Source organism: Sapajus apella, unplaced genomic scaffold (genome assembly GCF_009761245.1).
Source record: "Sapajus apella isolate SASKATOON/1434 unplaced genomic scaffold, GSC_monkey_1.0 scaffold2, whole genome shotgun sequence".
NCBI classification, from domain to species: domain Eukaryota; kingdom Metazoa; phylum Chordata; class Mammalia; order Primates; family Cebidae; genus Sapajus; species Sapajus apella.
This window is the reverse complement of record NW_022436942.1, coordinates 79,284,558-79,307,029: the sequence shown is the minus strand read 5'-3', so window position 1 is coordinate 79,307,029 and position 22,472 is coordinate 79,284,558. Positions and strand designations below refer to the sequence as shown.

General features: G+C 48.7%; 1 protein-coding gene across 3 annotated transcripts; it reads left to right on the top strand.

Annotated features, from left to right (window-relative positions):
- The first annotated feature begins 1,855 nt into the window (after nucleotides 1–1,855).
- OASL (2'-5'-oligoadenylate synthetase like) lies at nucleotides 1,856–21,301 on the top strand. Of its 3 annotated transcripts, XR_004257879.1 has the most exons (7): nucleotides 2,125–2,322; nucleotides 8,192–8,474; nucleotides 9,970–10,145; nucleotides 13,897–14,138; nucleotides 17,876–18,023; nucleotides 20,537–21,214; nucleotides 21,257–21,301. XR_004257879.1 is itself a non-coding variant. In XM_032242025.1 (6 exons), the coding sequence occupies exons 1-6, from the start codon at nucleotides 2,125–2,127 to the stop codon at nucleotides 21,035–21,037; spliced, it is 1,548 nt and encodes a 515-aa protein (XP_032097916.1). In that variant the 5' UTR covers nucleotides 1,856–2,124; the 3' UTR covers nucleotides 21,038–21,293. The 3 variants fall into 3 exon arrangements, 2 of the variants coding, with proteins under 2 accessions (XP_032097916.1, XP_032097923.1); XM_032242025.1 differs by having other exon boundaries at nucleotides 1,856–2,322; nucleotides 20,537–21,293; XM_032242032.1 differs by lacking the exons at nucleotides 13,897–14,138; nucleotides 20,537–21,214; nucleotides 21,257–21,301 and having other exon boundaries at nucleotides 1,860–2,322; nucleotides 17,876–17,986.
- Nucleotides 21,302–22,472: the final 1,171 nt, after the last annotated feature.

Below are 22,472 nucleotides of genomic sequence, written 5' to 3'. Positions count from 1 at the left end.
CTAATTTTTTGTATTTTTAGTAGAGACGGGGTTTCACCATGTTGACCAGGATGGTCTCGATCTCTTGACCTCGTGATCCACCCGCCTCGGCCTCCCAAAGTGCTGGGATTATAGGCCTGAGCTACCGCGCCCGGCCTTAGCTATTATTTTTAAAATTTTTGTAGCGATTGCTCCAGGCCACCACTGCCTCTCAGCTGCACCACTGCACCGTGTCCTGACTGTCTCCCTCCATCTTCTCCGGCCCTTGCAATCATCTTCGCCACAGAAGCAGAGAAGTTATGAGGATGGCAAAGGGCAGACTGGCATTCAAAGCCAATGTGGAGGGGAGAGTTGGGTCCATGAGTCTGGATTTCAGGGAAGAGGTCTGGATTTAAGATACAAATGTCAGAGTCACTGGGTGGGTGGCTCATGCCTGTAATCCCAGCACTTTGGGAGGCCAAAGAGGGCAGATCACTTGAAGTCAGGAGTTTGAGACTAGCCTGGGCAACATGGTGAAACCCTGTCTCTACTAAAATTACAAAAAAATTAGCCAGATGTAGTGGTATGCTCCTGTAATTCCAGCTCCTTGGGAGGCTGAGGCACAAGAATCGCTTGAACCCAGGAGGTGGAGGTCGCAGTGAGCCGAGATCGCACCATTTTACTCCAGCCTGGGTAACAGAATGAGACTCCATCTCAAAAATAAATGAATAAATAAAAATTAAATGAAAATGTGGGAGTTGCCAGGGTAAAAACATTTAAACGCTGGTTGAAATCACCAAGGGAGTAAGTCTAGAGCAACAAGAGAAAAGGACCCAGGACTAAGCCCTGGAGTGCTTATTATTCAGAGTTTGGGGAATTGCAGGTGTCCACTATGATGCCCAGGCTGGTCTTGAACTCCTAGCCTCAAGTGATCCTCTAACCTCGGCCTCCCAAAGTGCTGGGATTACAGGTATGAGCCACAGCACCCGGCCTGGATCTCTGGTCTTTAATATTCCTCTCAAGCAGGTGTCTGCTAACACCAAATGAAACTCATGTGCCCGCTTCTCACCAAGTTTTTATGCTTTTTTCCTACTTAACACACATTGCACTGGACTTTTGGAGTCTTTTTTTTTGAGACGAAGTTTTGCTCTTCTTGCCCAGGCTGGAGTGCAATGGTGCCGTCTCAGTTCACCAAAACCTCCATCTCCCAAGTTCAAGCGATTCTCCTGCCTCGGCCTCCCGAGTCGTTAGGATTACAGGCATGTGCCACCACGCCGGCTAATTTTGTATTTGTAGTAGAGACTGGGTTTCTCCATGTTGGTCAGGCTGGTCTCGAACTCTCGCCCTCAGGTGATCTGCCTGGCTCAGCCTCCCAAAGTGCTGGCTTACAGGCATGAGCCACTGCACCAGGCCTTGGAGTCTCTTTTCTTAGCTGTCTCCTCCGCCACTCTGGGAGCCCCCTTGGAACAGGAACCTCATCTTATTTCATCTTCTTGGCTCAGTGCATGAACTTGGTTCAGTGCGTGGGTCACAATACCTGATAAACCCACTTTAGAAATAGTGAGTGTGAGGGATTAGGCTAGAGTCGGGCACAGGGCAGACAAGGACTCTCAATCTGTTCTCTCAGACTCCAGATTCTAACTCCTTCACCTGAACATGAGCCCGTCCCTTCTGTTCCCAAGCCTCGATTTCCTTTTGTTTTTGTTTTTCCAGTTTTTACTATTTGCCTCGATTTCCTTAGACAGATTTAAGCCGTTGAATTGACTAACAACCATCCTACTCCAACCTACTGGGCAAATTGCCTGCTCTAGGGTCAAACACTATCCAATTTCAGTTTCCAAACATCATAAAAGGGAAATTCTAAAAGCTGAGAATCGAAACTGACAGCAGAGAGATAGACTCGATGACAGGCTTTTTAAGGTGGCCCCAGATATTCCGACCTCAGCCCAGCGTCCTCCTGTGCCTCTACTCAGTGAGGTAGTCTCCAAGAAAGGGGACCCCGAGTCAGCCCATCACACCTGGTTTCCTATCTGCTAGGGTCATTCATCCCACGCAGCACTGGAGGGCAGCTGAGGAGGAGCCGCCTTAACAAAGGGGTTGTGTGCCAGGGAGCTGGGTAGGTGTCTGGCTATATATCTGCCCAGCGGAGGTACTCTGGGTACAAAGATGGCACTGACACAGGAGCTGTATGCCACACCAGCCTCCAGGCTGGACTCCTTCGTGGCTCAGTGGCTGCAGCCCCACCGGGAGTGGAAGGAAAAGGTGCTGGACGCTGTGCGGACCGTGGAGCAGTTTCTGAGGCAGGAGCATTTCCAGGGGGAGCATGGGCTGGACCGAGATGTGCGGGTGCTGAAGGTGATCAAGGTAAGACTGGGCTCCTCCAGTCCCCCACGCAGGACAAAACCCACTAGCAGAGTCCATGTCCCTGAGGATGCTGGGGACGCCTGTCCTCCTGATCCCTTGCCCATGCTGATGACATCTCAGGACACCCCATCCCACCTGGCTGTCTACACCTCACTGCACCACTACCTTCAGCAGAATGAGTCTAATAATAATACTCATATTTGGGGCCTCACTAGCCTAACCTTTTCATATATACACTGTCTCTAATTCTTGCACCCTGTGAGATAGGTACTATTGGTTTTTTTGCAGGGGTGGGGGTGGTTTGTTTTTGTTTTGAGATGGAGTTTCGCTCTTGTTGCCCAGGGTGGAATGCAATGGTGCGATCTCAGCTCACTGCAACCTCCATATCCTGGGTTCAAGAGAAACCTCCCGAGTAGCTGGGATTACAGGCATGCGCCACCATGCCCGGCTAATTTTGTATTTTTGCTAAGACAGGGTTTCTCCATGTTGGTCACGCTGATCTTGAACTCCCGACCTCAGACAATCCACCTGCCTCAGCCTCCCAAAGTGCTGGGATTACAGGCGTGAGCCATTGTGCCTGACCTAAGATAGGTACTATTCTTTACAGATTAGCAAAATGGAGGCTCAGAACTAATACAAAGCGAGGTCCTTAGTTGGATCCTGGTGTGAATGAACCATCTGTAAAATATGGTTTGGGAACAACGGTGGAATTTTCATATGGCCTAGATATCAGACAGTGTATATATCTGGCGTAGGAAATCGTTGATTTTTGTTAGGCGTAACAGTGGTTGTGTGGTTATCAAGGAGAAAGTTCTCTTTTGTTTGGACACAAACACTGACGTATTTAGGGACAAAGTTCCTTGGTGTCTGTAATTTACTTTAACGTGGCTTAGATTAAGCAAATGCAGACAGAAGTTGAGACTTGTTGAATCAACTAGTTGGGTATATGACTGTTAGTTGTATCATCTTTCTATTTTTCCATATGTTTTACCTTTTTTAATAAAATGAAATTATTTTTTAGAGATAGGGTCTCGCTCTGTCACCCAGGCTGGAGTGCAGTGGCACAATAACGGCTCACTGCAGACTCCACCTCCCTGGGCTCAGGTGATCCTCTCACCTCAGCCTCCCAAGTAGCTTGGGGCTACAGGCTTGCACCACCATGCTCAGCTAATTTTTGTATTTTTTGTAAAGACAGGGTTTCACCAATGTTGCCCATGCTGGTCTCGAGCTTCTGGACTCAAGAATATGCCCACCTCAGCCTCCCAAAGTGCTGGGATTACAGGTGTGAGCCACCACACCTGACCAGTAAAATGATTTTTTAAATGGAGGCTCAGAGAAGTGAGGTGACTTGCCCAAGGTCACACATGAGTGTTGAAGCTGGGATTTGAGCTTGACTCAAGGGATCCAAGCCCCCCCTCACTGAGATTTTTCTCCAATCCCTTCCTCCAGCTGTTTCATGCCACCTCCTGTGCTAGCTAGGATCAAATTCAAAAGGGTCAGAGCTAGAAAGGCTTTGGAGGATCAGACAGTCTCACCAATCCCTCACTTAAATATTAAGTAAACTGAGGCACAGAGAGATATCCCAAGATCATACAGCAAGTTGGTGGCAAAGGCAAGACTAGAATTAAGACTCCTGACTCCCAGCCCAGTGATCAAGTTCTCTCTCTGAGGGTAACCAACTCACAGAGGGACCTAGACGCCGCAGGCCCCTATCCTTTGCACCTATCCCCAGCATATGAAGCCTGAGACCATATAGTTTATAAGTGAGAAAGCATAGATTTTGATATCAGACAGACTCTTCGCTTCTTCCCTTACCAGCTGCGTGGCTTTGCTTACCACTCTTATTTCTCAAAGCCACAATCTTCTCATCTGTGATTGGGGCATCATCATCCTTGTGTCTCCCTCACCAAGCCAATGGTGCAATGCAGGCTGAATGACTGGTACGTGATACATGCTCAGAAAAAGCAGCATCATTCTAATTCCTGCCAAGCTTTCTTCCGGGCCTGAGACACAAGTCTGACTCCGGCAGACCCTCCCAGACCACACCCTCCCCAACAACCCTGAGAATAAAGTGGAAGGAATAAGGAGTGTCTGGTAAGACAAGGATGCTACAAGAATGAGTTTTTTTGTTTCTGTTTTTACTTATTTATTTTTGAGACGGAATCTTACTCTGCTGCCCAGGCTGGATTACAGTGGCACACTCCGCTCACTGCAACCTCCGCCTCCAGGGTTTAAGAGATTGATTCTCCTGCCTCAGCCTCCCGAGTAGCTGCTATTACAGGGCTGCACCACCACGCCCGGCTAATCTTTGTGTTTTTAGTAGAGGCAGTGTTTCACCATGTTGGCCAGGCTGGTCTTGAACTCCTGACCTCAAATGATCCAACCACCTCAGCCTCCCAAAGCGCTGGGATTACAGGCGTGAGCCACTGAGCCTGGCCGAGAATAAGTTTTTACAGCAGGAAATGCTATTTACATTCCTGCACATCATAGCCACTTCTCCCCTTGAAACCACTAAATGGCAGCAATCCCCAGAGAGCCATGACTAATGAGAAATGATATATCTTATTTAGAGTCTAAATCCTCTCTTTCCCTACCCCCTGAAAATCTAGTGAGCAGAGGGGCTCCACATAAGGGAATGCTTCAAATGAATTGTGCTTAAATCGGTTTAAAACCGAAGTAAATTAGGAAGCCTGTTCTGGATGTGTTCTTTTCTCTGCCTGGATCTTACCATTGGGAAAGGCAGAAAGGGAAGTCCAGGCCAGGCTCGGTGGCTCGCATCTGTAATCCCAGCACTTTGGGAGGCCAAGGTGGGAGGATTGCTTGAGCCCAGGAATTCGAGACCAGCCTGGGCAAAATGGTGAGACCCCTGACTCTACAAAAAAATATAAAAAATTAGCTGGGCATGGTGGTGCGTGCCCATAGTTCCAACTACTCAGTTCCATCTGAGGTGGGAGGACTGCGTAGACCCAGGAGGCCGAGGCTTCAGTGAGTGAGGATTGTCCCATTGACTCCAGCCGGGGCAACAGAGCAAGACCCTGTCAAAAAAAGAAAGGAAAGTCTAGACATGGCTTTTGAGGGTTATGTCCTTCATTCACACACCGGGTGCCACCTCCAACCCTCTCCTATGGGGTGGGAGTGCTGGGTTGGAATGCCCATGGTACGTTGGAAGCAGGGCCTGGCTCACAGCCTTGGGTCACAAGGAAGAAAGAGGTGGAAGAACCACTCACGACTTGAATTCTGGCTCTTTTGCTGACTCCGCTGCCTCCTGGCTGGGAGATCATGGCAAGCTGATTAATGCCACACTGCCTCAGCTTTCTCATCTGTACATGGGAGAGAATTCTAGTACCCACCTCAATATGGGAAGTGAAGTTTTTTTTGGAGGGGGTTGTGTTTTTTTGAGATAGAATCTCACTCTGTTGCCCAGGCTGGAGTGCAGCAGTGAGGTCTTGGCTCACCACAACCTCTGCCTCCTGGGTTCAAGCGACTCTCCTGCCTCAGCCTCCCCAGTAGCTGGGATTACAGGCACTCACCACCACACTCGGCTAATTTTTGTATTTTTATTTTATTTTATTATTTTTTCTTTTAGCTGCTGATTACAGAGAATTTTTTTTTCCTTTTAATTTTCTTTTAATTTTTGTGTTTTTAGTAGAGACAAGGGTTTCACCATGTTGGCCAGGCTGGTCTCGAACTCCTGACCTCAGGGGATCCATCCACCAAGGCCTCGCAAAGTGCTGGAATTATAGGCGTGAGCCACCGAGCCTGGGCAGGAAGTGAAGATTAGAAGGAATAATTGTATACAGGGCTCTCAGGGGTGCCAGACGCAGGGCGTGCTCAGCCTGTGTTGTGTCATCTGGCGACAGCTGGATTCTGATTCAAGTGCAGTAACTCTATCCACCAGGAAAAGTAGCCCACTGCGGGTCTGATACCTCCCTAGCAATTCCGCCTCCCAACACAGAATGAGGCGAGGAGGACAGATAGTTGCGGGGCTTTGCATACCAGAGGCAACAGCGTCTGGGGAGCTAGTCTAGAATTTCCAAACATTAAAAAATCCCTTCAAGGCCGGGCGCGGTGGCTCACGCCTGTAATCCCAGCACTTTGGGAGGCTGAGGCGGGTGGATCACGAGGTCGAGAGATCGAGACCATCCTGGTCAACATGGTGAAACCCCGTCTCTACTAAAAATACAAAAATTAGCTGGGCATGGTGGCGCATGCCTGTAATCCCAGCTACTCAGGAGGCTGAGGCAGGAGAATTGCCTGAACCCAGGAGGCGGAGGTTGCGGTGAGCCGAGATCGCACCATTGCACTCCAGCCTGTGGAACAAGAGCGAAACTTCGTCTCAAAAAAAAAAAAAAAAAAAAAAATCCCTTCAAAATTATCCATCTCGACCCCCTTCCATTACTGACAGGAAAACTGACCCCCCCGGGGCAGCAGAAGGAATTGTCTAAGTCAGCTAGATAATGAGGGGGAAGAGACGCATGTTGCTGACTTCCTGCGTGCCGGGCACCCCACCAAACCCCTGGCATACATGATTTCATCAGATCCTCCCAGTAGCCCAATGACTCATGTCCCAGCATTACTTTCGTTTTACAGGTGAAGATCTTAAGAGTCAGAATGTTTACCCAGATAAGAAACAGGGAAGAGGGCCAGGCGTGGTGGCTCTTGCCTGTAATCCCAGCACTTTGGGAGGTCAAGGCAGGCAGATCACCTGAGGTCAGGAGTTCAAGACCAGCCTGACCAACATGGAGAAACACCCTCCCTACTAAAAATACAAAATTAGCTGGCCGTGTTGGCAGGTGCCTGTAATCCCAGCTGCTTGGGAGGCTGAGGCAGGATAATCTCTTGAACCCAAGAGGTGGAGGTTGTCGCGAGCCGAGATCACTGCCCTGGTCTCCAGCCTGGGCACAAAAGCGAAACTCCATCTCAAAAAAAAAAAAAAAAAACCACGCACACAGGGAAGAGTCAAGATCTTTTTCAGGCTGCCCCATTTCACAGCCTATGGATCTTAAATGTACTAGGCAAACTTCCTCTTGCTTTATAATGCCATGAAATTACTCAGGCCCCCCACCCCCAGAATTCTCAAACAACCCTACAGAGTAAACGCTATCATTCCTCTGGAGCTGGCCTTACTCTGTGGATAAGAAGACTGGGTCTCAGAAGCAATGCAGTGTCATAGATAAGAGGCTGGGCACTTTGGGAGGCTGAGGGGGGCAAATCTCTTGAGTCCAGGAGTTGGAGATCAATCCTGGACAACATAGCAAAACCCTATCTCTACAGAAAATATGAAAATTAGCCAGGCATGGGGGCACAGGCCTGTAGTCCTAGCTACTTGGGAGGCTGAGGTGGGAGGATTGCTTGAGCCAAGATCGCGCCACTGCAATCCAGCCTGGGCAATGGGAGTGAACTGTCACACACAGAAAAAAGAGGCTGGGCTCTGAGGGCTGCAAACTGTGAGATCCGGGACAAGTGACTAATGAGGAGAAAGAGCAATGTGTTGCTGACTTCCTGTGTGCCAGGCACCCCACCAAACCCCGGCATACATGATTTCATCCGATCCTCCCAGCAGCTCAGTGACTCATGTTCCACCATTACTTTCATTTTATGGGTGAAGGTTGTAGGAGTCAGAATGTTTACCCAGATAAGAAGCAGGAAAGAGGCAGGATCTTTTTCAGGCTGCCCCGTGTCTCGATCCCGTGTCTCGAGATCCTGGAGACATCTGTTTTCTCACCTGTGAAGTGTGGGTATCAGTCCGACCCACTACACATCCCTCAGGGGGTGTGAGCATTCAGTGAGACAGTGCATGTAAAATGCTGCAGGGGGTGCCTGGCACACTGCAGCTGGCCTCAGGGCGACGGGGTTCTGTGTTCTGCAGGTGGGCTCCTTTGGGAATGGCACCATTCTCAGGAGCACAAGAGAGGTGGAGCTGGTGGCGTTTCTGAGCTGTTTCCACAGCTTCCACGAGGCAGCCACACACCACCAAGCCGTTCTGAGGCTGATATGGAAAGCCATATGGCAATCCCAGGACCTGCTGGCTCTCGGGCTCGAGTGCCTGAGGGTGGAGAAGAGAGTCCCTGATGCAATCGTCCTCACCATCCAGACCTGGGAGGCTGTGGAACCCATCACTGTCACCATCGTGCCTGCCTACAGAGCCCTGGGTAAGGGGAGGGGAAGCCCAGTGGACTCACACACTTGCCCTCCCCAGGAGACTTCCCAGTGTGTCACCTTTCACTCACAGCCACGTGCACACACCCACATTCATTCATTCCATCTGCGTCCTGGGCTAGGGGCCAGGCTACTGAAGTGCACAGGATTCACCCAACTCTGGCTATCATGTGCTCAACTTGGAAGACAGAAATTGACCCAAGAATTGCACAGATTAATACATGGTTGCAAATGGTGTCAATGCTAAGAGGAAAAGAATGGAGTGGCCTGGGGAACCACAGAAAGGGTGCTCAGGAAGGGACTTTCTCGGGAAAGAATATTCAGGAGGCGCTGACACCCAGTGAGGGGAAGGAGCTAAAAGTGGGAGTGGGGGTCTGTCACTGCGTTCTCTAGAAGCTGATCCAAAGACAAGGGTGTGAGGACAAGCAGTTTATTTGGGTGTTAATCCCAGGGAACACTGGTGGGGAAGGATGGAATTGAGATGGGAAAGGCAGGAATTCAATACAGTGTGCATCCGTGGGCAAGTCACCACTCTGGACTTCGTGTCCTTGGAGAACTCGCAGTCATATTATAGAGCATGGCTCCATGGGATGCCAAGTGGGACGCTGGAGTGCTTACCAGCCCACCACTGGCCTGGGGCGGCTTCCGGGAGCACTAGGTCACTGGCCCCTGGTGTTTGTCCTCCGGTAGAGGCCTGGGTATTTGAAATAAACCCTATGTGCTGAAAGCCCAGATCCCAGAGGTTTCATCTCGTGTGCTAACTCCTATTAGCTGTGGTGGCTGCTGCATGGAGTTGCTTTTTGGAGAAGGTATCAGACAGGATCCAATTTTAGCAAGGAGGAGAGTGCTGGGATGTCTTAGTGACGTGTACCATGGAACTGCTTCTCCCTGTGAGTATTTTCGTCTTCTTTCTTTCTTTTTTTCTTTTTTTGAGACTGAGTCTTGTTCTTTCACCGAGACTGGAGTGCAGTGGCACGATCTTGGCTCACTGCAACTTCTACCTCCTGGATTCAAGCGATTCTCCAACCTCAGCGTCCCGAGTAGCTGGGATTACAGGCGCCTGCCACCATGTCACACCCAGCTAATTTTTGTATTTTTAGTAGAGACAGCGTTTCACCATGTTGGCCAGGCTAGTTTCAAACTGCTGACCTCAGGTGATCCACCTGCCTTGGCCTCCCAAAGTGCTGGTACTACAGGCTTGAGCCACCATGCCCAGCATCCCTATAAGTATTGAGAGGTTCCAACAGATTACCCAGAAAGAGATCCGAAACAGACATTAAATAAAACGAGGACATTGAGGACATCCAGGGAAGACAATAGTCCAGGCGTGGCCTGACGCGTGGAAAGCCCCATGTTGGTTCCCCAAGTAAGAACTTCACAAAAAGGACAATTAGACAAGGCAAACCTTTGGTTTCTGAAGATAGGAGGTCTCAAGGGTCCCCGGAGGAATAACTCCAATGAATAAGCAGACTCACCCTCACTCCTCAGGGCCTTCTGTTCCCAACTCCCAGCCACCCGCTGAGGTCTATGTGAGCCTGATCAACGCCTGCGATGTTCCTGGAAATTTCTCCCCATCCTTCAGTGAGCTGCAGAGAAACTTCGTGAAACATCGACCAACTAAGCTAAAGAGCCTCTTGCGCCTGGTGAAGCACTGGTACCATCAGGTGAGGGGGCTGCCCGGAGGGCGGGGGCAAGCGGGGAGAGGGAGGAGGGTGGGGAGGAAAGACGGGGCCTGATTTTCCTCTCAGGAAACTGTACCAAGGGGAAATGGAAGTGGGTAGAGAGGGAGAGAATGCTAGCCTTTAGAAATGTAAAGTGAAACCCTCAGTGAAGACGGTGGAAAAGGAGAAGGAGAGGAGGAGGAGGAAGAAATAGAGAAGGAAGGAGAAAAACAGGTACCATACAGTATTTCAGTAAACTAGTTATTTTTTTTTTTTTTTTGAGGCAGGGTCTCCCTTTGTTGCCCAGGCTGGAGTGCAGCGGTGCGATCACCACTCACTGTAGCCCCCACCTCCCTGGATCCAGTGATCCTCCCACCCTAGCCTCCTAAGTAACTGGGACTAGAAGCATGCACCATCATGCCTGGCTAATGTTTTTATTTTTCTTTTGTAGAGACAGGGTCTCACTGTGTTGACCAGCCTGGTTTCCAAGTGGTCTCAAGCGATCCTTCCACCTTGGCATCCCCAAAATGCTGAGATTACAGGCATGAGCCACCACACCCAGCCCACAGTTCTTGTAATGCTTCAGTTACAGTCTAGGACTGGCAGATGTCAACATCGCTGGGTACTGTGGCGGTTAACCACAGCAGGTTAAGGACCAACAGGAGGAAGGATTTCTTTAATTCCACCCCAGGAGTGGAAAAGAGGGCATGTGTGGGTGTAAACAGCCCCCGGGGACATTTCTCAGGCAACAGTTCCGACCGTTTTAGAAGAAAAAACCTTCCCCCAAGATAATCAATGGAACCTCCAACTGCAAAACAAAACTCAGAGACAAAAATCATTTATTGGCCGGGCGTGATGGCTCACACCTGTAATCCAAGCACTTTGGAGGCCAAGGCGGGCGGATCACCTGAGGTCGGGAGTTCAAGACCAGCCTGACCAACATGGTGAAACCCCGTCTTTAAAAAAAAAAAAAAAACAAAAAAAACCTTTTATTATATAAAACTTACAGAGAAGTTACAAGAGAATCAGAGAGCAGAAGGAAAGATTTGAGCCAATAAAAATAAAATATAACAGGGATTTAAAGAAAAAACAATTAGTGGCCAGATGTTGCAGCTCACGCCCGTGATTTCAGCACTTTAGGAGGCTGAGATAGGAGGATCACTTTAGCCCAAGGGTTCAAGACCAGCCTGAGCAACATGGTGAAACTCTGTCTCTACAAAAATACAAAAATTAGCTGGGCATGGTGGCGGGCACCTGTAGTCCCAGCTGCTCTAGAGGCTGAGGCTGAAGGATCACTTGAGCCGGGAGGTGAAGTAAGTTGACCTGGGTTTTTTTTTTACCCATTTACTAAGGCTTACATCTTACCGATCACAGGCATCCTACATTTTATATATCATCTAAGTTTTAAGAATGTAACATTTCACTAGTATTGGAGAAAATAAGTTGTATTACCATAAGTTTAAATTCCTAACAAAATCATAATGTTATTAGTTATGATTTACAAAATTGAGTGTTAAGTGTGAATTTGCAAAAAGTCACAAAACAAATTCATTAACTTACAAATAAATTTGAATTTAAAATTGAATTTCTAAAGTCAGGGATAAAGTGTTTTTGTTAGTGAGTCAGTGACCTGTAGGGAAGGCCCAAGCTTTCATTTATTTGGGAGGTGAGAATTATACAAGATGATCCTGTGTTTATTTGTTTGTTTCAAGGCCAAAATGTTACAGTTTTTTTCCCTCTGGCTGTAGAATTTGATATAATATTTATATATAATGGCCATAGGAAAATATGTCAGTTTCGCTTCCACAAATCAAACCACTGAATATTTGACCAAAATTTTCACTTTCTATCAATGTATCAGTGAGATTCTTTTTTTTTTTTTTTTTTTTTTTTGAGACAAGATCTTACTCTGTCACCCAGGCTGGAGTACAATGTGTGACCTTGGCCCACTACAACCTCCGCCTCCCAGATTCAAGCAATTCTCCCACCTCTACCTCCCAAGTAGCTGGGATTACAGGCGTGTGCCACCATGCCTAGCTAATTTTTGTATTTTTAGTAGAGACAGGGTTTCACCACGTTGACCAGGATGGTCTCTATCTCTTGACCTCATGATCCGTCTGTCTCGGCCTCCAAAGTGCTGGGATTACAGGCATGAGCCACCGTGCTCAGCCTTCAGTGAGACTTTTTGTTTTTTTTGAGATGGAGTGTTGCTCTGTCTCCCAGGCTAGTGTGCAGTGGTGCAATCTTGGCTCACTGCAGCCTCCGCCTCCCGGGTTCAAGCAATTCTCCTGCCTCAGCCTCCCTAGTAACTGGGATTACAGGCGCCCGCCACTGTGCCCTGCTAATTTTTGTATTTTTAGTAGAGACGGGGTTTCACCATGTTGGCCAGGCTGGTCTCGAACTCCTGAACTCATGATCCACCCGCCTCAGCCTCCCAAAATGCAAGGATTATTGATGTAAGCCTCAGTGAGATTCTTAACCTAGGAAGTGACCAGCATCAGTTAAGATGTTTTCTTTTGCCGGGCGCAGTGGCTCAAGCCTGTAATCCCAGCACTTTGGGAGGCCGAGGCGGGCGGATCACGAGGTCAAGAGATCGAGACTATCCTGGCCAACATGGTGAAACCCCGTCTCTACTAAAAATACAAAAACTAGCTGGGCACGGTGGCGTGCGCCTGTAGTCCCAGCTACTCGGGAGGCTGAGGTAGGAGGATTGCTTGAACCGGGGAGGCAGAGGTTGCAGTGAGCCGAGATTGTGCCACTGCACTCCAGCCTAGTGCCTGGCAACAGAGTGAGACTCTGTCTCAAAAAAAAAAAAAAAAAAAAAAGATGTTTTCTTTTGTAAGTAAGAAAAAAACACAAAAACCAACTCAAACTAACTTAAACAATGTAGGGAGTTATCAGCTCATATATGAAAACCCCTAAATAGTGGGGAGGGGGCTTCAGGCACTGTTTGGAGAGGGCACCGGCTGTGTTTCTCTGGAATCTTCTCAGCTTCTCAGTCCTCTATATGTCAACTTGGTCCTCTGGCTTGTTTCCCTCTTGGCGGCAAAATAGCCACAACTGTTCCTGCCCTCATATCCACACACGAGAGGACTTTCCTTCTTTCAACCACTGAACAAAATAACTAGGCTTGACTCTAGTGAGCCAACTTAGATGGCATGCCTTCTCTTGAACCAATCACTTGCAAGCAGAAAGGTTTATGCTGATAGACCTGTGCCAGTCATGGCCCATCCTGGAGCTGAGGGTGGGGGTCAACCCCTTCCAAACATGGCTTCTGTGCAGTGGGGAAGGAAAGAATGTCTGCTAGAGAGGCAACCCCAATCTTCACTACAGAATCTCGCCTATTACCATTTTTTCCCTCTATCTAAGGAAACCTTTCCTTTCTTTAAAGAAGCATTTCTCGGAAGCTCAATGCATTAAAATAGATTTCAGTGGAACTGCTTAGGCTAGGATGCTTGTGACAGAGATCACAAGCTCACTCTTTTTTCCACTGCTCACTCCTTTGGACACCTGCTCATAACTTCATTTCAGGAGTTACATCTGTCAAGCACATATTGAAGCCCAGTGGACTAACTCAGGCCTTTAATTCTAAAATGGTGAAACCTATGTCCAGAGATGGAATGTGACTTGGCCAAGATCACACAGTCAGTAGGCAGCAGAGCCAGGACTAGAACTTGGATTTCTCAGCTTCTGGTCCAATGGCATCCTTACACAGAATCTCAGGGCCTCTCTTTCTTCCCATCTCTTTCAACAGTATGTGAAAGCCAGGTCGCCCAGGGCCAATCTACCCCCTCTCTATGCTCTTGAACTACTAACCATCTACGCCTGGGAAATGGGTACTGAGGAAGATGAGAATTTCATGTTGGATGAAGGCTTCACCACGGTGATGGACCTGCTCCTGGCGTATGAAGACATCTGTATCTACTGGACCAAGTACTACACACTCCAGAATCCAGTAATCGAGGATTGTGTCAGAAAACAGCTCAAAAAAGAGAGGTACTGGACCACTGTTTGCCCACCAAATCTCAGAGGAAAAGAAAGAGGAGCTGATGAAATATAGCATAGAGTTTTACGGACTGGCTGCAGTAAGCAGTAAGGTTGCCACCAGTGTTGAGCATTGACATCTCACGCCAACGCAGCTGGCATCTCAAGTTGGTGACTTATCAAAGTCACGGGGGGGCCATGGAGTGGGTATAAGCCTGTTCCTTGTTTCCTAAGCCACCCTCCACCTTAGCTCGGCCCTCTTGCTCTCCGCGGACCATTTCAGGGCTTTGTAGCAGCTAGCATGAGAAAATGGAAAGAATCTTGGAGACTCAGGTTTAAATCCCAGCTCAGCCATTCTCCCACCGCTGTGAGCCTCAATCCCTTATCCATAAGGCAGGAGTAAACTGGTACCTACGATACAGTATCGATGCAAGGGTTGGAGAAAATCGATGTTAAGGATCCACAATACGGGGCATCTGGCAGATGCTGTGTAGATGCTCATACTGGAGCGTGTGCTGTCCGCGTCCCATTCATATCCCCTTGGCCTTTACTGCTCCGGGGAAGGTTGGCTTCACTTCCAACTGCCGGCACCTGCATCCCTTTGCCTGAGCTTTCCCCGCACCAGCAGACCCACCCTGAAAGCAGCCCTCCACCAGATCTGGTAGGAGTTGGTGGATAAATACCACAGCTCCCTCGCCCCAAAGATGGAAGGAATCCAGGTCTCATTCTGCACTCCTTTTTTTTTTTTGAGACAGAGTCTCCTCTGTCACCCAGGCTGCAGTGCAGTGGTGCAGTCTCGGCCCACTGCAACCTCCGCCTCCTGGGTTCCAGCGGTTCCCCTGCCTCAGGCTTCCGAGTGCTGGGATTACAGGCACCCACCACCACATCTGGCTAATTTTTGTATTTTTGTAGAGACAGGGCTTTGCCATGTTGGCCAGGCTGGTCTTGAACTCCTGACCTTAGGTGGTTTACCTGCCTCAGCCTCCCTAAGTGCTGGGATTACAGGTGTGAGCCACGGTGTCTGGCCCCCATTCCATACTCTTTCCCAAAGGTCCCTCCAGTTGACCACAGTAGTAATTACTTCAGCACCCACCCTTTACTGTCTGCCTTCCCTTATCTGTCTCACTGCTTCACTTCCTTATTCAGGCTTCTTGGGATCACTTTGCAAACAAGCCAAATCCTTGTCAGGGGAAGCCCAACCTAGACAACCCCCTACAGGAGAGGCTCTGGGCCTGTGTCAGCAACTTCACCATTTTTAGTGTTCTGTTATGTGAGTATTGGGTCTTTTTCATGAGGAAGAAAAGCCAGGTCTGCTCATGAAAAGAGGATTTATGATAACCATGCCCAGAAACATTGGGGAAGCATGCGGACCTGAGGCTCCCTCTTTCTGTCACTCTCTCTCGTGACCCGTAAGCACTTTTCCCGTCAGCCTCTGCCTCTCTCTCCATGCCTGTCCTGCTCCCCTTTGCCTCCCAGGTAGTGAGGGACCTCCATCATCCCTGTGTCCAAACCCCAGAGGGAACCAGTCTGATTGCTGCACACAGGACACAGTCCCCGCATGTTGGGTCCCCTGCCAGCCAACAGAATGAGCCACTTTCTATCAGTGACCTCACCCCATAGGCCAGCCTGGCACTTTCGGGCAGGACTGTGTCAGGGAGCCGTCAGTGTTGGGAAGAGCCAGCCTGGAGCCAAAAGTCCAGTTCATGCCAGTAGTCTGTACCACATTCTATTACATAGATAAAGTCGCAGCTCCCTCCCAAGCCCTGGAGTACAAAGGGCTGATTTTTTTTTTTTTTTTTTTTTTTTTTGAGACAGAGTCTTACTTTACCACCTAGGCTGGAGTGCAGTGGCACTATCTTGGCTCATTGCAGCCACCACCTCCCGGGTTCAAGCTATCCTCCCACCTCAGCCTCCCAAGTAATGGCCACCATGCCCTGCTAATTTTTGTATTTTTTGTAGAGACGGGGTTTTGCCATGTTGGCCAGGCTCATCTTGAACTCCTGACCTCAAGTGATTTGTTCAACTCAGCCCCCCAAAATGCTGGGATTACAAGCGTGAGCCACTACACCCTGACCAAAGAGCTGGCCTTAATCATGGGCTTGCAGTCACCCCAAGTTACTAAGCAGGCTCAAGATCCCCTTCAAGTCAATATTCTTTAAAATATTTATTCAATATTTATAGAAAGGAGAGACTCTTGGGGGCAGCCCAACCTCTGCTCTGTTGAGCGGTGTTGGAAATAGATGCTCGGTGCTGCAAAGAAAATCAGCACTGAGACAAAAGATTTTTTAGCAATGCAATTTTTACTTCCCGGACTGCAGGAAGGGTACTGCTACTAGCTATTTTGCCACGAGAGTGCAGTGAACAGAGGAAAAGCAGACAAATGTATCCCTTACGCATTTGGGGTTGTTCTTACTGCTGTGTTTGATCTCCGTTGGTTGGAAGCGGACCTTAAAATTTAAACTAAAACCTGACTGGCTAATAACTCAAAACTTTTTTAAACAGGTAAAAGCACTGGAGAGCTGGGACATGCCTGTGAGCGTGCCCAGCACAGATATCGTGGTTAATGTAAAAGGACATAGAATGTAGTACTACATGCCTGTAAGCATGGCATGTCTAACAGCTACATAGGATGGGGGCTTAACATGGCCGGGCGTGGTGGCTCACGCCTGTAATCCAAGCACTTTGGAGGCCAAGGTGGGCGGATCACCTGAGGTCGAGAGTTCAAGACCAGCCTGACCAACATGGTGAAACCCCATCTTTAAAAAAAAAAAAAAAAAAGGATGGGGCTTAACAAAGAGTCATTAGCACACTTATGATTTATTTTTTAACAAGAAAGGAAACTTTAAGAGGGAACTTTTCTACTTCCCACAAGGAGGTAAATGGGTAAGAGCCCCATCTACTGGCTGTAAGAACTTAGGGAGATGTGTAAAAACAAGACAACCTCAACAACGAAAGCAACCGTCCCTACCTGGTAGAATGGCTATGAGGATTAAAAGAGGTTAATTTGCACAGGATTTGGCCTTGTGCTTCAATAGAAATCAGTAGCTGGTGGTGATGGTGTTTCTATTATGCAAAGCAAGTCAGCAGCTCTAATCTTAAAGTTGCAAAGCCTGCTCTGAATGTAAAGGCCCCCCCTGTCTGAACGGGCATCTGTTACTCCTCTAGCATGCCTCTTGGAGGCTCATTCTCCCCCATAATTCCTTGTAAACACCCCAGGTACTCTCCCAGAGAGGAATTATTTTCTTTTCTTTTTTTTTTTTTTTTTTGAGACGGAGTCTCGCTCAGTCGCCCAGTCTGGAGTGTGGTGGTGCAATCTTGGCTCATTGCAAACTCCGCCTCCGGGGTTCAAGAAATTCTCCTGTCTCAGCCTCCCGAGTAACTGGGATGACAGGTGTGCGCCACCACATCTGGCTAATTTTTTGTATTTTTAGTAGAGACAGGGCTTCACCATGTTGGCCAGGCTGGTCTTGAACTCCTGAGCTCAAGCGACCCTCCCGCCTCTGCCTCCCAAAGTGCTTGGATTACAGGCGTGAGCCACTGTGCCTGGCCCAGACAGGAATTCTTGGAAATAGGATTGTCTCCATCCTGTTACTCTTCTGCCGCGATTGGGGCCCTCCTGAACATCTGCAGGATATGGACATCGCAATGGCTCATCAGTGACTGGACTAAATAATTGCTGAGAAGTTTTTTTTTCTGGCTTGAAGGCTCCAAACCATTACAAGCCGGGGCGCCCTTTCCCTGTGTTGCAGGCCCGTCATCCTGGATCCCGCCGACCCCACCCACAATGTAGCAGAAGGGTACAGATGGGACATCGTCGCTCAGAGGGCCTCCCAGTGCCTGAAACAGGACTGCTGCTATGATGACAGGGAGAACCCCATCCCCAGCTGGAACGTGAAGGTAACAGCTCCTCTCTGGGCAGTCAAGGGCTGGAAGCTGAGAATGGCAGATAACTACTCAGCATTGACTCATTCAGTTCTGTGCCGATGGAGAGCAGAACCCGAGTCACCGTGTGAGGCCCGGCCGCACCACCATCTGCTCTGTCCACGTAGACAAATTCTTTGGCTCTCAGAGCCTCGGGTTTCTTACCTTCAAGTTTTTGTTCTCCTTTCCCTTATTTTTCCCATAACCCACTGGAGAATCAGTTTCGTGTTCCTGATCATTCTTTGCATGAGTTGGGTCCAGCCAAGTCAACTCAATCAGCCACTCTGTGCCATTGCTGAGCTCGGGGACGGAGGTGGGAGTGGGGGCTGGGGGACCACACAGGCCTCCGACTCGGCCGGGCGGGGTGGCTCACACCTGTATTTCAGCACTTTGGGAGGCCGATCAGTTGAGGTCAGGAGTTCTAGACCAGCCTGGCCAACATGGCAAAACCCTGTCTCTACTGAAAAAATACAAAATTAGCCAGGTGTGATGGCAGGCGCCTGTAATCCCAGCTACTTGGGAGGCCGAGGCAGGAGAATCTCTTGAACCCTGGAGGCAGGGGCTGCAGTGACCTGAGATCAAGCCATTGCACTCCAGCCTGGATGACAAGAGGGATACTCTATTTAAAAAAAAAGAGACATGACCCCAACTTTCAAAGAACTCACCCTACATTGTTAGGAAGCAAATCCATGAAACAAACTTACACAAAACTGCTAGAATAACCAGAGAAGACAAGATACTCTGAAAACAAAGAAAAATGCGAAGTCATATTATTATGTGATGTGAAACCCATGGCATAGGCAGAGATCACAATCACCTATTTCATTCACATCACACTTTCTAGTTTGCAACGTGCCTTTCCAGAGTCCATCTCAGTTGATCCTCACGTGCCGTTCTATAAAGTAAGAAGGCCGAGTATTACCACTGTCTCATCATCATCATCCTCACTCCTATTGCAATTTTCAGAGGAGAAAACTGAGGCTCAGAGAGGTTAATTAACTAAGGTCACACTGCTAACAGGCTGCAGAACCAGAGGCTCTGGGGGTCTGGAAGCAGAATAAATGTTCACTGAAGTCACCAGAGATGATTCCTTAAAGAAGTTAGGGGTTGAGGTGAGCCCTAAGGGACAGGGAAAGATACAGACACTCAGAACAGAAGACAAAGTATGATGAGGGGCCAAGGATGGGAGTCTGGGATGAGCAAGATGTTTATAGGAACAGGAGACTGGCCTACTTGGAGCAGAAGGCGGAAGCAGAACCAGAGGCTCCAGTAAGGTACAGAGAGTTATAAATGGCGACCTAGCAGCCAAATGAGAGGCCTACCCACAGGCTGGAAAATATATGCCTCTGGATTTTTCCTGAATATAAAAACCACTGTAGGCTGGGGGCGGTGGCTCATGCCTGTAATCTCAGCATTTTGGGAGACTGAGGCAGGTGGATCCCTTGAGCCCAAGAGTTCGAGACCAGCATAGGCAACATGGTGAAACCCTGTCTCTACTAAAAATACAAAACTTAGCTAGATGTGGTGACACACACCTGTGGTCCCAGCTACTCAGGAGGCTGAGGTGAGAGGATCACGTGAGCTTGGAAAGTCAAGGCTGCAGTGAGCTAAGACTATGCCCCTATCTTGCAGCCTGGGTAACAGAGCAAGGCTCTGTCTCAAAAAACAAAACAAATACACAAAAAATTGTGCAAAGATTTTTTATCTCGACAAATCAGAAAACTTGGCAACGCCAGACTTATAATTCTTCTTTCTTTCTTTTTTTTTTTTTTTTTTTTTTGAGATAGAGTCTGGCTCTGTTGCCCAGGCTGGAGTGCAGTGGTATGATCTCAGCTCACTGCAACGTCCACCCCCTGGGTTCAAGAGAGTCTCACACTTCAATCACCCGAGTAGGCACACGCCACCATACCTGGCTAATTTTTGAATTTTTTTGGTAGAGATGGGTTTTGCCATGTTGCCCAGGCTGCTCACAAACTCCTCACCTCAAGTGATCTGCCCGCCTCAGCCTCCCAAACTGCTGGGATGACAGCCATGAGCCTCTGCACCTAGCCAAGGCTTATATTTCCTCTGGAAAGAATCAGCTAGAGGCCTGACCCTCACCAGCATTTTCCAGGTGCTCTCCAGCCACCTGGGGCCCTCAGGCCCTGGAATGTAGCCTCTGGCAGTGGTGAGAACGCAGACTGTGGAATCTGCCCTGCTCCTTACTACCTTTGTGATTGGTGTTCAGTAAATTACTTAATCCTGCTCAACCAGTTTCCTCATCAATAACATGGGGATAACACTAGAACCAACCAACTAACAGACATGTTCTGAGAATACAGTGCATTAAGGGCATGGAAGGTGCCCAGCATACCGCCTGAAAGTGGTTGCCACTCCCTAAACATTTGCTGCTGCTGCTATTGTAAAGATAAGGACAGATGAAGGGAGCGTCTGCACATCAGACAGAGAAGTGTGGACTTAACACCTCTCCTTCTCCCTCTTCCTTCCAGAGGGCACGAGACATCCATGTGACAGTGGAGCAGAGGGGTTACCCCGATTACAAGCTCATCGTGAACCCTTATGAGCCCATAAAGAAGATTAAAGAGAAAATCCGGAGGAGCAGGGGTTACTCGGGCCTGCAGCGTCTGTCCTTCCAGGCTCCTGGCGATGAGAGGCAGCTTCTTAGCAGCCGATCCTCCTTAGCCAAATACGGGATCTTCTCCCACACTCACATCTATCTGCTGGAGGCCATCCCCCCGGAAATCCAGGTCTTCGTGAAGAATCCTGATGGTGAGAGCTACGCCTATGCCATCGACCCCAACAGCTTCATCCTGGGTCTGAAGGAGCAGATTGAAGACCAGCAGGGGCTGCCTAAAAAGCAGCAGCAGCTGGAATTCCAAGGCCAAGTCCTGCAGGACTGGTTGAGTCTGCGGGGCTATGACGTCCAAGACAGTGACACCCTCATCCTCTCTAAGAAGAAAGAGGGACAGGCTCTGTTTCCAGCCAGCTAGTCTCCTCTGGGAAACTTCTCTGTACATTTCTGCCACCTGCTCCAGAACTCATTCTGTGAACCACTCTGTCCCACTGTTTACTGGGAAGGTCCTAGGTCTTCACCAGCTTTATGATGAGTTATCCCAAGCCAGACGTAGTCGCTCACACCCGTAATCCCAGTACTTTGGGAGGCCGAGGTAGGAGGAATGCTTAAGCCAAGGAGTTCAAGACCAGCCTGGGTATCATAGGAAGACCCCGTCTCTACAAAATAAAAAATAAGCAGTTGGTTGTGGTGGTGTGTGCTTGTAGTCTCAGGTACTCGAGAGGCTGAGGTGGAAGGATGGCTTGATCCCAGGAGGTTGAAGGAGGTTGAAGCTGCAGTGAGCTATGATCACACCACTACGCTCCTGCCCAGGCAACAGATAGAGACCCTGTGTCTAAAAAATAAAAATAAGTAAATTTGTTTAAAAAAAGAATTATCCCAGCCCTGCCAGGAGGAGGATGAGACACTGAATACACAAATGGACACTGGCCACACCACATATGACAATAGAATTCTGACCCACAATCAATCAACCCCAAACCATCAGGACTTGGTCAATAACTGCTTGCTTCTCTAATTCCCCGCCCCACTCCCATTCCGCTTCCAATTTAAGACCAACCGAGAAAGCCAAATAAGCTCCCCAGACCAATCACACGGTTAGCCCTGCTTCTAGCCAGTGTGCTTACAGCTTCTCCACACCAACAGCCTCAGTCAGGGCGTCCCTGGAGCCTTCCCATTTTCCTGCCTGTATTTAAATCTCTGTCAAGGGCAAGAGATGGTGGCTGGTCTCCATCTGCTGGAGACTATCCCCCTGCCAGATCCAGGTCCTCGTGAAGGATCCTGATGGTGAGAGCCACGCCTGTGCCATCGACCCCAACAGCTTCATTCGGGGTCTGCAGGGTGAATTCCCAATCGGAAACTGGGAATGAACAGCCTCTGTTAGCTCTCATTTGGGTGCTCCTTATTTTCACAGGGCCTAATGCTGTCCTAATGGTTATTGCTTGATCATTTGAGCTTCTCAACTCCAAGAAACGGGGACTGGGAAACCTGAGGCAAAAAGGAGACAAAGAATAGGAGACCAAGGCTGATGCAGTGTAAAAAAAATCACCTCAACTCCTAAAATCCATACACAAACGGTAGGTAATAGGAAACTGCAGGAAAATAACGGCGTCTTTATTATCGAAGGACATCATGTGATCAGGTTTACTCCAAGCAATAAAAAGTTTCCTTTTGCCTTCCCATTTTGTCCAGCTTTCTACTGGGCTACTCACCTACCATAGCACAGAAAATGCACATTGCAATTGGTTCTCAACAGCCTCTGGTCAATTCGGCAATCATAATCGGTATATTTCCCACTTCTGTTTGCCTCCAGGGACAGAAAGAGTGCCTCATTTCCAGAAGGCTGGTCCAGT